At 38.0% G+C, this 14,052-nt stretch overlaps 1 protein-coding gene across 3 annotated transcripts in view; it reads right to left on the bottom strand.

The window, feature by feature from the left end:
* AKAP9 (A-kinase anchoring protein 9) overlaps positions 1 to 14,052 on the bottom strand; it is a 177,508-nt gene that overhangs the window by 145,863 nt on the left and 17,593 nt on the right. For all 3 annotated transcript variants that reach the window (XM_043967276.1, XM_043967274.1, XM_043967275.1), the window contains exon 2: positions 1,352 to 1,603. In XM_043967276.1, coding sequence (XP_043823211.1) covers positions 1,352 to 1,603 — 252 coding nt within the window. The remainder of the gene's footprint in view (positions 1 to 1,351; positions 1,604 to 14,052) is intronic.

The following is a 14,052-nucleotide window of genomic DNA, read 5'->3' on the forward strand; positions in this document are numbered from 1 at the left end:
CAATGAGGACCAGAGTAATTTCCCAAAGGTAGTCAAATGAAAAAGCACATTAACACAGGAAACAACAAAAAACTATTCAGAAAAGGTCACAGAGTGATTCTATTACTATTTTTATAAATGAATTATATATATTTTGGGGTGGGGTGGGGCAATGAGGGTTAAGTGACTTGCCATGGGTCACACAGCTAGTAAATTTCAAGTGTCTGAGGCCAGATTTGAACTCAGGTGCTCCTGAATCCAGGCCTGGTATTTTATCCACTGCGCCACCTAGCTACCCCCCAACCCATTTTATTTTATTTTATTTTTAAAATTTTCTTTTTCTTTTTCTTTTTTTTTTTTTGCGGGGCAGTGAGGGTTAAGTGGCTTGCCCAGGGTCACACAGCTAGTATGCATCACGTGTCTGAGGCTGGATTTGAACTCAAGTCCTGAATCCAGGGTCGGTGCTTTATCCACTGTACCACCTAGCTGCCCCCTTAATATATATATTTTTTAAAAAACCAAAACGTATGTAACAGGAGTTCAAGGTTTTGTATATAATCATCTTTTTGTTCTCATTTGCATATTCAAATGTTTGCTGATAACCTTATAATAAAAAGCAAAAAATTTTTTAAAAGAAAGTACAGTAGCTATTACTTATGTAAGAAACATGAATATCCAAATAGGATCAAAGAATCAAGGAATTTAGAGCTGAAAGTGACCTTATAGATTATCAAGTCTAACCTCTTAATTTTAAACATAAGAAAATGGAAGCTCAGATAAGTTAAGTGACTTATTACCCTAGCTCACACAGCTAGAATTTGAACCTGAGTTCTCTGAATCTTCTTCCATCCCTGAAAAACTCCCCTCCCATGTACTACCTTATAAAATCACATTTCCTTTTTTTCTCAAGCAACAGAAACACCATTTATTCCTTTTTCAAAGTATATAGGACACTTTATTATATTGAAATAATTATTTCTGATTTCATCTGCTATTGTGAAATACAAAAATGTGTAGGCCACTTTATAGATGGAAACAACTTTACTGGTTTTCTATTATAGTTATAATCTTGAACTACTTTTGTAAAACTTTATTTTTTCTGCCATTATTTGTTTTGTGGTTTTATTTTTTTTGTAGTTGTTTTCAACAAAAGAATATTTGTGTATTTAGATTCTATTAGCTTACAAATGCTATTTAAAATGAATGTTTGTCTGCATTTTACTAAGAGGGACACATATTTTAAGTATGACCACTTAGTTATGAAACTAAAGAAATAAAGAAGACATTAAATGGTACCAAATCAAATACGGGATGTTAATGTTATTGTCTACAAAGGCTTCACGCAGAAATCTTCGTCAATATGGATACTTACTTCAAGAGTATATGACTGGTCATGCTTGATTATTTCTCCAGTGTGTACTGTTCTCATTATACTGAATTCAGGAGTCACTGATGCTCCTCTTTGAGAGCTAGTCATGTACAACTCCTCACCCTGTGACTGATCAATATTGGAAGTATATGAAGAATCTTCATATTTTCTGACTGATGATTTTTTCTTCCTTTTCTGCTTCTTAGAAGGATTCTGTCCATCAGACTGAGCTTTCTTTTGCTGAAACTGGGCAAGCTACAATAAAAAAAAAGAATAAATTTAGAAAGTTTCCTATTTTATTACCAATAAGTTACATCATATAAAAGCTTTTGACTCAATTCTTAAAAGACCAAAATAATGACTAGATATAAAAATGCTACAAAATTAAAAATATATATTCCAAACGAATTTCAACAATAAATCACAAATGAAGTTCTCAGCAACCTGGAAATGCTTTAAGCATGGACCCAGTAGACTACATAAACTAAATTTAGACAGGCTCCTCACAAAGTTACCAATGGGATAAGGATGTTCTTTGCCTCAGCAACACCAAAGAATTTCCTAAGGAATGAAGTGGGGAGGAGGGAAGCAGGGAAAGAGTATTCTCACCAACAAAACGACAGGTCCCCGAAGCAATGAAATTAGATTTTTAGGCCATGGCTTGGTAAATGAGGTGATGCCCATAACAAGGCCTATGATGCCTTTGTTAGAAACTAAACACTGAGCTATTTGGAATACAGGTCTGACTTAATGTAGCAAAAGTGACATTTTTCTTCTAAGAATTTTATCATCATTTTAAAAGAAAGGAAATAGCTAAAATGGAACTACTTACTTACCTTACTGAGCCAGACAGAACCACAGGTGTGGCTTCAGCTTGCCTTATGGACAATGTTTTTTTTTTTTTCCCCTGGCTGATTTACCTTTTAGGGCTTACACACATTAATAAAGAAGATGAAAGCCTTTTTGTTTGAAAATAATTTCTTACAAACTTGCCTTCTTTCTCTCACTAGCTGTGGGTAAAACTTCTCTGGGACTCAATATAGCAAGAAAACTTCTGCCTCTGAGATCTCTACTCTGGATAATTTAGAGGGAAGGGAGATATTTCTGTCTAACTATCAAGAAGAATGATCTCTGAAATGAGACCATGGATGTCTCTCATGCCTTTTTGTAGATAAGATGGAAAGAAATGAGCTAAATAATAGTAGATTTATACCAAGGGTTCTTAATCTGGAGCCTAAGAACTTATTTTTTAAATACTCTGATAACTGTATTTCAATGTAATTATAATCCTCTGTATTTTACTTTATGCATTTAAAAAAGATTCTGTTGAAAAGGTATGTGGGTTTCACCACTGCCATAGGACTGATGATACAAAAAAGGTTAAGGACCCCTGACAGATTTCAGAACTGGCTGAATGGTTGGAACCAAAGAGAAGTTAGCTCAGGCTAAAAGAAGGTCCATAGTACAGTAACCAGGGATCTGGGATGAGTCCTGTGCTATTTAACATTTTTTTATAAGTGGTTGGGATAAAAGCATAAACAGCATACACGTCAAATCTATAGGGGAAGAAATCCTAGGAAGATGGCACAGAGGTTTCCTAAGGGCAGCTATCTTGGTACCACCACCTCACCTGAACCCTTGGGCTGCTGTGTTTTTGGCACCCACCTTCTGAAGTTAATAACCCCATAGCAGTGTCCTGGAAGAACCTCATAACCAGAGTGAGTTGAGGCCTGTAGATAAAGAGTAGCTTCAAGGTCCAAGAAGGAAAGGGGGTAGCAGTGGAAGAATGTGGAGCCAAGGGGACAAGAAAGGACACAAAGCATGCTAATTAAAATTAATACTGCACAAGAGGGCAGAACTGGTCAAGAACAGGAGTGAGAAAAGGGTGGAGTATGGAGTCAAATGCAAAGGCTTCTCAAAGTACTCCTCTCTAAGACCTCTTCATTTTGGGCACCTAAATCCAGCCCTATCCACTGTACCACATCGCTCCTCAGATGAAAGGTAGATCAAGTTTAGAACTACATTAAAGCTTTTTTTTGGTGAGGCAATTGGGGTTAAGTGACTTGCCCAGGGTTACACAGCTAGTAAGTGTCAAGTGTCTGAGGGGGCATTTGAATTCAGGTCCTCCTGACTCCAGGGCCAGTGCTCTATCCACTGTGCCACCTAGCTGCCCTGATTGTGCAAGCTTTGGGAAGATATAGGAGGAGAGAGGATGAGATCACCTCCTACCAGGGCAGGAGGTGCCAAACAAGAGCAGGAGACCATGGTGCTAGGGTGGTGATAGAGAGGGCCTTGTCCTGGGACAGGTCAGCACTGGCTCTGGAGGCCACAGAAGGTAGGTGGCACCAAAGAAGGCCCTAGAGCAGGGTCAAGGAAGCTGGGAGGCAGTGAGAAAATGCAGTTCCAGATAAAAGTGGCAAGAAACAAGAGAAGAGGCAGATGTAGAGCCTAGATAAAGAAGATCATTTCTAAGTATTCTGTCGGGTTTGGAGATGTTTGGGGCTAGCAGATCAAAGGGAAGGATTTAGGGTGGTGTTATTGGCTTTTCCAGGACATAGGCAGTGCATCAAAGGGATTTGAGGTGCTCAAGCTGCCAAAAGGAAAAAAAAAAAAAAAAGCCTTGGGGCAGCTAGGTGGCACAGTGGATAAAGCACCGGCCTGGATTCAGGAGGACCTGAGTTCAAATCTGACCTCAGACACTTGACACTTACTAGCTGTGTGACCCTGGGCAAGTCACTTAACCCTCATTGCCCCCGCAAAAAACAAACGAACAAAAAACACCACCAACAAAAAAAAGCCTCTGCCTAAGCCCACACTCCCGTTTAGCATCCTAAGAAATAGTAAAGCAGATTCTGTAACTTTATTTTGGGCAGCTCTGGCAAGTCCATTTTATGGCCAGAGAACTAAAAAAGAAAGAAGGGAAAGGCCCAACTCAAAAGAAGAATGTTAAGCAGAAGGGGCCTAAGAAGAGTAAGTACATGATCTGGAAGAATGTTATCAGATGTGAACTCTGGTCTTTTCTACCTGTTAGGATGGAATCCTGGAGGACAATGAGATGGACTATAAGTGCTTCATAGGCAATTCTCTTTAAGCACTTTCAAAGGGTGATGTGCTTTTACTGTGGAACAGAGAAAAGTGGCAAAGGTGAAGGAAACCTGTGGTTTTCTCCCTGTGTGAGACTGAGGATTTGGGATCCTGGTAAAAAAGGAAAAATGATAGTAGCTTGAAATATGAAAGAGGCCCTAATTAGCCATGGTTTGAAAAAGAGGTCACAGGGGAATAGTAGGTCCATTGTACCCTGCATGGCACCTAGAGTAAATTGAAATATCATGGTTTCCTTAACAAATTTCTAGTAGCTTACTTATAAAAACTATCCCCTGATCCAGGCTACCTTTTCTTTCAGGACAACGCGGTTATAAATCCAAATTTAAGTAAGAATGCAAATTCTTTTTCAAAATTTTAAGTTTGGTGAGGGCTTGCCCTGTTCACTCTCCGTCACAGGTTGCTGGGAGTTACAGGTTCTGCTCTCGCTCTTGGTTATGTCTGAAGCAGGGGCCCAGCTTAAAGTGCATAATCCTGTTCAGATGCCTCAGAGAAGAGAGGAGATGCAAAATAAATGAAAAGATATCAGAGGTGTCTCTTTGAATCCTAAAAGACTTAATGAGAGATGCTTACCTCAGGGGTTATAGCTACAAATTCATCTCTAGCAAACTTGGAGTGGAAAAAAGGTTCATTTAAAAGGATGAAGAAAAAGTTGTCTCTATGGTCAATGGAAAAGACCTTTTTATAAAAGGTGGGTCAGTTATAAGTATTAAAAAAAAAGTTTAAATTGGCCAAAAGCATCTTAGCCCTCAAAGGCATGAAAGAACTATTAACAGTGTGAGGAGAAGTGCTATCTACTCCGCAGCTCCACATCTGGTTCCCTGAGAGCAGGTAACTCACACCAGATATTTGCTAGAGGACTGTGGAACAGCAGGGAGCATCCCAACAAAAGCCTGTCAAGCAGCTGAGGTCACGGGTGAGCAGGGTTGTTGGGAAGCAGCCAGAAGAAAGGTGTGGGTGAAAGAGCAATGCAGTACAGAGGAGCAGTAGGGGGAGTAAACCTCACTTGAGCTGGGATCCCAGCTGAGGCAATATTTTAAGTCACAAGGGGTAGCTAGATAGGTCTTGGGGGGGGGGGTAACTAATGGACAAAAAGGTGGTTCTTGATTCTCAATGGGCTCATATGCAAGTCCTTTCTTTAGCTTTTACTGTATAAATAAGATTGTTTTATTCTTTAAAGCCTTGTGAACAAAAGAAGACTTTATCAATTACTTCATTGACTGGGTTCCTCTCTTCATAATACTGGAAATGTGATTAGGAATCCTGAAGAAGGGGCAGCGAGCAGTCCCATCTACTGAAATGAAAGCATCTATATTCTTAGCCCCAAACTGGCATACTGGAAAAACAATACACAGCATAAGCTGCCTTTCTGTGCTTAGCTTCTGACCTTCTCAGAGCCAAAGGAGGTGAGGTGGAGCAGGTTCCTGGTGAAGACAACACCAATAAAATCATAACAGCAGGGGATACTGCTCTCCACCCCAGAGTACCATTCCGATCTAAGTAGTCAGGGCAAATCCATTAGTGAAAGAGCTAACCGGATTGGAGGCCAGGAATAGGCAGAGATTAAGGTAATTTGGATGACTCCTTCAGCTTGGCTGATGCAGCTATTTTAAACAAGGAGTTTAGTAGTCACAGTCCCTCGCTTACTTCCTTGCCTATTTAATGGGCTACAGTTGGGTTCTAGGCCTGCTTCCACACTTTCTAAGCAAAGATGTTTGTTTGTATTTTCATTTGATCAACTGATTCAAAATACTGTCTGAATTCACCAGAAGTTAGTCATGACTAGGCTACCCTACTACAAAGTCCCTGATTTTCAATTCAATTTTCAAATTCAAATTGAATTTCAATTCAATTCAAGTATGGGTAGTATTCTACCCTTTCAAGGAGAGATCTTCACACAGGTTTCATGCAAAGAGCTACAATGATCATTTATACACCTGAGAGTCTTTACAAATAGAAAGTCTTTACTGATCCTGAGTTGTTAGTGCTCCTTATCAAATTACATGTTTACATTTTGTATCCCACCAATAGAATGTAAGTTCCTAGGAGGGGACTGTTCTTAATTAATTTTTTTTGGTACCCCAAAACTTATTTAATAAATAGTAGACACAATAAATGTTTCTTGAATTGAAAACACATTATTTTTCTTGTTCTGTCATTACTGACCAATCAAAAATGAAACTAAACTAGTTTAAATAAGTTGAATTATTCACTGTATAAATGTACTAGAGTCTGTGGTTCTGCTAAAACAGGTCAATCTAGACAAGATATTGTTGTAATCAATATTTAACAAATTCTACTATAATTACATTTTCTTTGATCTGTTTCTCATAAATTGAATGTTTAAATTCCTGTCCCTATTTTTGCACAGGAAAGGTCCATGAAAACCTTGTTTCATATTTCACTGAAAAAAAAAAATGAGGCCATTTGCCTAGAGTTCCATCTTCTCCCCTCTCCATCTCACATCACCTAGACACCTTCCCTTACTCACTATTTTCTCCTTCACACTTGTCACACATGAAGAGGCAAGTGCTCATTTTCAAAAGTCAAAGCCAAAATCCTTCCAAATTCACAAAAGATCCTGTTCCATCTCATCTCCTCCAACAGACTGCCATCCCTATACTCTTATTAATCTTCAGTCCCTTCATGTTTACTGGCTACTTCCCCGAAGCCTACAAATATGTCTATGTCTCACTTTCAATCATAGAAATGGTCACTTAATCCTTCTACCCCTGCTAGCTACAATTCTATATTTCCCCTCCCTTTCATAGCTTACCTCCTTGAGAAAGCTGCCTACAATGGTTACCTTCATTTCTCTTCCTCTCACCATTTTCTTAAATTCTCTGTAGTCTTGCTTCTGAACTCATATGATGACATTCAACTCAAAACGCTCTTTCCAAAGTTACCAAAGCCCAATGTAATGTCCTTTTCTCAATCATCATCCTTCTTAACCTCTCTGTAGCATTAGGCACTGTTTCTCTGTGAGGTTCTCTAGTCTGATCATTCCTTTCCAATGTCCTTTGCTGTATCTTCCTCCAAGTCATGCTTGCTAACCATGGATGTCCACCTGAACTTCTGTCCTATGTCCTCTCCTCTTTTGCAGCTGTATTATTTCCTTTGCTTATATCATCGGCTGCCATGAATTATCATCTTTATGTAACTAATTCTCAGATTAATTTATCCAACCCTAACTTTCTTTTTACCTAGAATCTCTAACTAACTGCCTGCTGGAGATTTTGAATTAGATACCCTGACATCTTAAAAGGAACACATCCAAAATGGAACTTGTTTTCCTTCCATACTAAAGCCTCCCTATTTCCTAACTTTGCGTTATTATCAAGGGTACCACTATCCTCCCAGTAACCCAGGCTTGCAAAGTATGTGTCATACTCATGCTCTCTCACTTCCCCAAATCCAAGTCTTGTTGACTTTACCTTTACAACATATCCTCTGACACTGACACAGACATTGACATTGACATTGACATTGACATTGACACCACACCTTTGGAAGCTCTCGTCACTTCATACCTGGACTATTACAATAGTACCTTTCTGGTTGGCCTCTTTGTCTCAAGTCTCTCCCCACTGTGGTCCATCTGCCTTCAGTTATCAAAATAATCTTCCTAAAATACAGATCTGACTATGTCAGTCCCCTATTCAATAAACTACAGTGTCTCTCTGTTATCTCTAGGATTGAATATACAATTTTCTGGTGTTTAAAGCCCTTCATAACCTGGCACATTCTTACTGTAACAGGAGAATTCCTGGCTTCTTGCTGCCACTGGACTAAGAAAGAAACTCTGATGTGAACCTCTTGCCACCACTATCATGAGAAAAGGACACTACCCCAGTCTCTATTTTGAGACATTGTTCCTGGAAGTTCAGTCATAACCCCTAACAGAATCGAGGCTAGCAAAGAAGCCCCAGCTCTTGTTTTTACCAGTTGGCAGGTGTCTTTATTTTCCCTCTTTTGGTATTTGTTTCCAGGCATGTATTTCTTTATCTTCCTCTTATGTTTTCTATGAAATTCCATTTTTCTGTGCTATTTATATATTCACATTCTACGTCAGGCTGCTGGAGCTGATGCCCTGGGCTCTTATTTTATACAGAAGAACCTGCACTCTGAGTGCTTTTATACTTTATACAGGAACTTTTATACTTTGTCCTATATACTATATACTTTATACAAAGGAATCTGCACTTTGAATGTAATAAAACTCTGGAGAAAAATTCTCTCTCCATTGTTGACTTGGTGACTGACTGCAGTACCTAATCTATGGACCCTTGGATAATTTTTATCTTATTATCCCATCTTGCTCTCATCCATAACCCAGTAACACTGGCCTTCCTGCAGCTCCTTGTACAATACATTCTATCTCCTAAGTCCATGCCTTTTCCTTGGTTATCCATCATGCCTAGAATATTCTTCCACCACAGCACCAACCAAAGCTTCTTTCAAGTCTCAACTAAAATCTGCTCTGCAAGAAACCATATCTGGTGCTTCTCAATGCTAGTGCCTTCCTTTGACACTGTTTCCAATTTACCCTCTATATATCTTATTTATACACAGCTGTTTACATGTTGTTCTTTCCCTGTTGGTATGTGAGGTCCTTGAGGTTGGGAACTCCCCCCCATCCCACCCCCACTTTCTTTGTATTCCCATAACTTAGTTTAGTATACTGCTTAGAACAAAGTACAATACGTACTTAATAAATGTTTGCTGATCAAATGTTGACTATTTTACAAATTTGAATGTACTGTCAATCCTGTTACAAAATTGTATAAAAATCATGGGAAAGTACTTTTTTTAAGGGAGCTTTTTTGGTTATGTATTAAAATTCTTAAGATTTGTCAACAAATATAATTTATTGCAAATAAAAAGTATTAAACCTAAGATAATAGGATCTCCTTAGGGGCAGCTAGGTGGAGCAGTGGATAAAGCACCAGCCCTGGATTCAGGAGGACCTGAGTTCAAATTCCGCCTCAGACACTTAACATATACTAGTTGTGTGACCTTGGGCAAGTCACTTAACCCTCATTGCCCTGTGCAAAAAAAACAAAAACAAAAAAATGATCCCCTCTTTATGAACTGATTATTATTAATGACTTTTGAAGATTTTACTCTGTGTAGCTACATTTAAAGATTCACACTCTGACCTGTGATTTTGTAAAATTGCATAAGAAGCCATGGCTTAATTGAGTTACATTACATTAAAATTTTTTTTTTTTAAGTGAGGCAATTGGGGTTAAGTGACTTGCCCAGGGTCACACAGCTAGTAAGTGCTAAGTGTCTGAGGCTGGATTTGAACTCAGGTACTCCTTACTCCAGGGTCGGTGCTCTATCCACTGTACCACCTGGCCACCCGCATTACATTTTTATACCATGTTAATCATGAAACTATTAAAGCTAACTCAGATTAAAGTTCTAAAAGAGGAATTACTACAAGGCTAAACTATCCTCAAGCACATCATTAATATAATCTTAAACATATGAAGTAACAGGTAAAGTTCTTAATATGCCTGTATCTTATAGACTTCAGTCTGCACAAAAGCATTTCCATATTTGGTTTTAAATGAGAAAAATTAAAATCAGATTTATGAAGGGTCTGATACCATTGACACATTCAATATTTGAATACTTTCCAAAGAATTAGATGAAAAAGCTAATAAAAGAAAGCCCTTACAGCAACAGCTTGTAAACTAAAATCCCCAGTGACTAATTTGGATCCTGTCATCATCAGACAGGAAAGAAAACACAATGAGAGTGGCATCTATGTGCATAAAAAAATTTAAGGGACATATTATAGTATGAACTGTAAATCATAAAAAGTTTAACAGTTTACAATGTAATAAAATGTTTTATGCTGTGGACAAAGAAATACTATTAACAGTATTTGAATACTAGTGAAAATTAAAAGGTTTATGACATAATGGAGAATATTAGTGAACATAATTTGTTCTTCATACAGATCTGAAGTAGACAAAAGAAAATTATAATGTATATCATACTAACCAAAAATACCTAATTTTTTTTTAAAAATCAGAAAATTTGATATCTATCATAGTAGCAGAATACCAAACATGTCACTTCTTATCAATCACACTAAACTTTAAAAAAATAATCCTAAAAGTAGCCCTAAGGAACAGGTGCAAGACCAGCTGCCTCACTTGTATGTTATTCAACTAGTCTGAATTTATTTGGATTATTTGGCATGCTCAATATTCAATCTCAAAAAGCAGCCAACTATGGCACTATCAAAAATATCTGTGCAGAGCTTTAAAAGAGCCTCCCAGAATAATGAGATTTAAGGATGAAATAAGAAAAACTTACACATTTTTGATACTTGTCTTTGCTCACACTCAGAAACAAAATCATTTTCATACTCTCAAGGTCAGAAAATGCATTTTGACGTTAGAAGAGATTAACTCAGCTGTGCATGTGACTCTAGGTTTTTGAAGACTATGAAAGCAGAGCCCAGGCTCAGCAGGCCCCATGGCAGGCCCTGGCCATACAGAAAAGGATCTGAATGGCCCAGGAACAAGATCTGTCTGCTTTAGGAGCCCAACTAGTGAAGTAAAGACAAATTCATCACCATCAGCTGGCCACTTGGGTTTAATTCTTTGGCCATGGCAATTCATAAAACAAAGAAAAATACAAAATGGTTTCAGTCCTATCTAGCCCCACTTCTGCTTTATCACTAATGGAAAAGGGCTTCAGAGGATGCTAAGAATCACATTTTTAAAAAATGTACACAAATACCAAATGTTTATGAAGTAAATATGCACTTTTGGGGGGAGGGTAAGAGAGAACAGCTGGGGGAACAGGAAAGGCTTGATGCAGGAGATGGCACAAGGAGGAAATCGGCAATTCAATAAGGCCAAGTGAGGCCAGTGAGCCAGTGCAGAAGTACAGACACAGGAGATGGAATTTCCTACAGCAAAGAGGCCAGTCTGGCTGAAATGTGGCATGTGTGAAGTGATGTAATATGTAATAAGCCTGGAAAGGAGAGCTGGAGCCAGGTAGTGCAGGATTTTAAATATCCAGCAGAAAAATTTGTATTTGAGGGTAGAGGCAACAGTGAGATTTTTGAACCGAGGATGACAATAATCAGATCTACATATTAGGTACATCCCTGATGTCTGTGTAAATGATGAACTGGAGAGGAGAAAGACCTGGGGTGGTGAGACCAATTGGTAGGCTACTGAAATACTCTAGGATAGAAATTATGAGGGCCTGAACTTGGGTGGTGGCTAAGTAGGTAGAAAGGAGACTGATGAGAAAGATTTTATCAAGGACTGGCAAACTGAGCAACTACTGAATATGGGGAGTAAAGAAGAGTTAAGTAAGCTGCAAGGACGATGCCAAGGTTGTGAGATCTTTGTTCAATGACCAATAGATGGAACTGAAGGAACATAATATAATCTTTAACATTCTCACTATAAATTAATCCAGAAGGCCAAAGAAGTTACAATACAATGTAAGGATGGTTCATAAGTTCTCTTTTTAGAAGCATTAAGTTGGCAAGGTCTTGGTTTCTACTCTGGGTAGCATCAGGCAGCTGATGAGATAGCTAGGAAATGAAGTGAAGCCAGTTTTAAGAAGAAGCCAATTCCAAGGTTTGCAGAACACCTCACACTGATTGGTGGTTTTTTTTATACTTACAACCACCGTATAAGTGCACTGCTATTATTCTTCCCACTTTACAGATAGGGAAACAGGTTAAAATGTCTTGTCACACTGCTAATAATCTGAGTCAGGATTCAAATTCAGATCTCTGGCTAAAATGCTTTTGGGAAACTGGGTAATTTTTAAAAAATGATTCTGATTATGCTGGGCCCTATCTTTAAATATTTTCACACTGAGTGGGAAACCAAGTGAATAAATGCAGACCTTCCATCTGTTGGCTCTCATTGTACATGACCAGTCCATTTCTCTTTTCATTCCCCTTTCTCTGTAGCAATTACAGCATTTCTATGCATTTCCTTATTTATAACACGTTTAAGAAGGCCCATGTGAACCATGTGCTTTTCCACTGCCATTTGGCAATCCTAGGCTTCGATTCTTGAGTGACTGTGGTATTCCTAATTGGAGGAATGCTAGAATTAAAAAGATGAATTACAAATTCAGGGAGAAGACTGGGGGTCATTAAATACCGTTCAATTTCCCAAAGGCCATTCGTCTCCATCTGTTTCTTTTGTTCAATTAGGGGCTAATTTCATTTTCCATTTGCAGTGTCTCAAATATATGAACTGATGGACCAGCTCTCTTGGTTGTCAACTGAAGGGCACATCATCTCTGGGCAACAGGTATTCTTCATTCACTTTGGTTTTCCTATGTTTTCTTTTGAGTAATTATGGAACCTGTTTAGGAGGTTCTGAATCAGGCTGCACAAAGATGATGAATTAGCTTTACATTGTTAAGTGTTTTAAAGTCCATGTAAATTTATCTTTTTTTTTTTTTTTTTTTTTTTTTTAGGCAATGGGGGTTAAGTGACTTGCCCACGGTCACACAGCTAGTAAGTGTCAAGTGTGAGGCCGGATTTGAACTCAGGTCCTCCTGAATCCAAGGCCGGTGCTTTAACCACTGTGCCATCTAGCTGCCCCTAAATTTATCTTTAATAGAAAATTCAGTGAAAAGTCGTTTTAAAAGCTAGAAATCACCTTAGAGGCCATCTAGTCCAACTCTCTAAACCCAGAAAGTTTAAGTCATTTGTTCACGATCCCACCTGCGGTTGTGGGTCCTCTGACTCAAAATCTAGCACTTGTTCCATTAACATCACACCTGCCTCTGAAAAGATTCCCCAAAGAATTTACTTTAAATGATACAATGGAGAAAGACTGTACAACCCCAAGAAATTTGAAAAGCACGACTCAGTGTTAAAAGTAAATTTTGATTAGTCTATTAAGTGAATTAAAAACAAACAAAGAATCCTAACAAGAAACCACAAATAACGGCTGGCCAAAATAAAAACCAGAATTCCCATGGATTAAAAAAATGGCAATCATTTTACTTCTCTGATAAGTGCCTACTATGCACAGAACACTGTTCTAATAGAAGAAATTCAAAGATTAGATAAGATCTAGGCTCCTTCTTAAAACTTAAAAGGGAAATCTAATACACATGCAAATAATGTGAAATTCCATCATTTGATTTACTTAATGCCTTTCACTTGAAAAAATTATAAACTAGCAGAACTAAGTAAAAACAGAAATCATTTAAGCCAGTATTTAATGATGAAACAATGCTCTTTAAGTTGTGACCACGTGAAAACATTTTCATTTGTTTAAAAACATTACTACTACTACTACTAACATTACAGACAACTCACATCTGTGTTTGTCATGTAGAAGCCAATTGTAAAAATGCTAACATATGCAATCCCAGAAATAGTTACAAGATTTGCACTTGGAGGATACTGTGTCCATACCCACCTGTCTATCAAAGTTCACTCAGTTTCTGCCTCTAAACTGACCAGAATAATTAAGATAATCTAAATGATGGAAGCTTTTTCAACTGTTAATCCATTTAACTTGCCCAATCCAAAATTCACATTTATAAAGTAGTCACTTTCTATAAATTTTTAAGTTAAAGAATAATCA

The sequence above is a fragment of the Dromiciops gliroides genome, chromosome 5 (genome assembly GCF_019393635.1).
Source record: "Dromiciops gliroides isolate mDroGli1 chromosome 5, mDroGli1.pri, whole genome shotgun sequence".
NCBI lineage: Eukaryota > Metazoa > Chordata > Mammalia > Microbiotheria > Microbiotheriidae > Dromiciops > Dromiciops gliroides.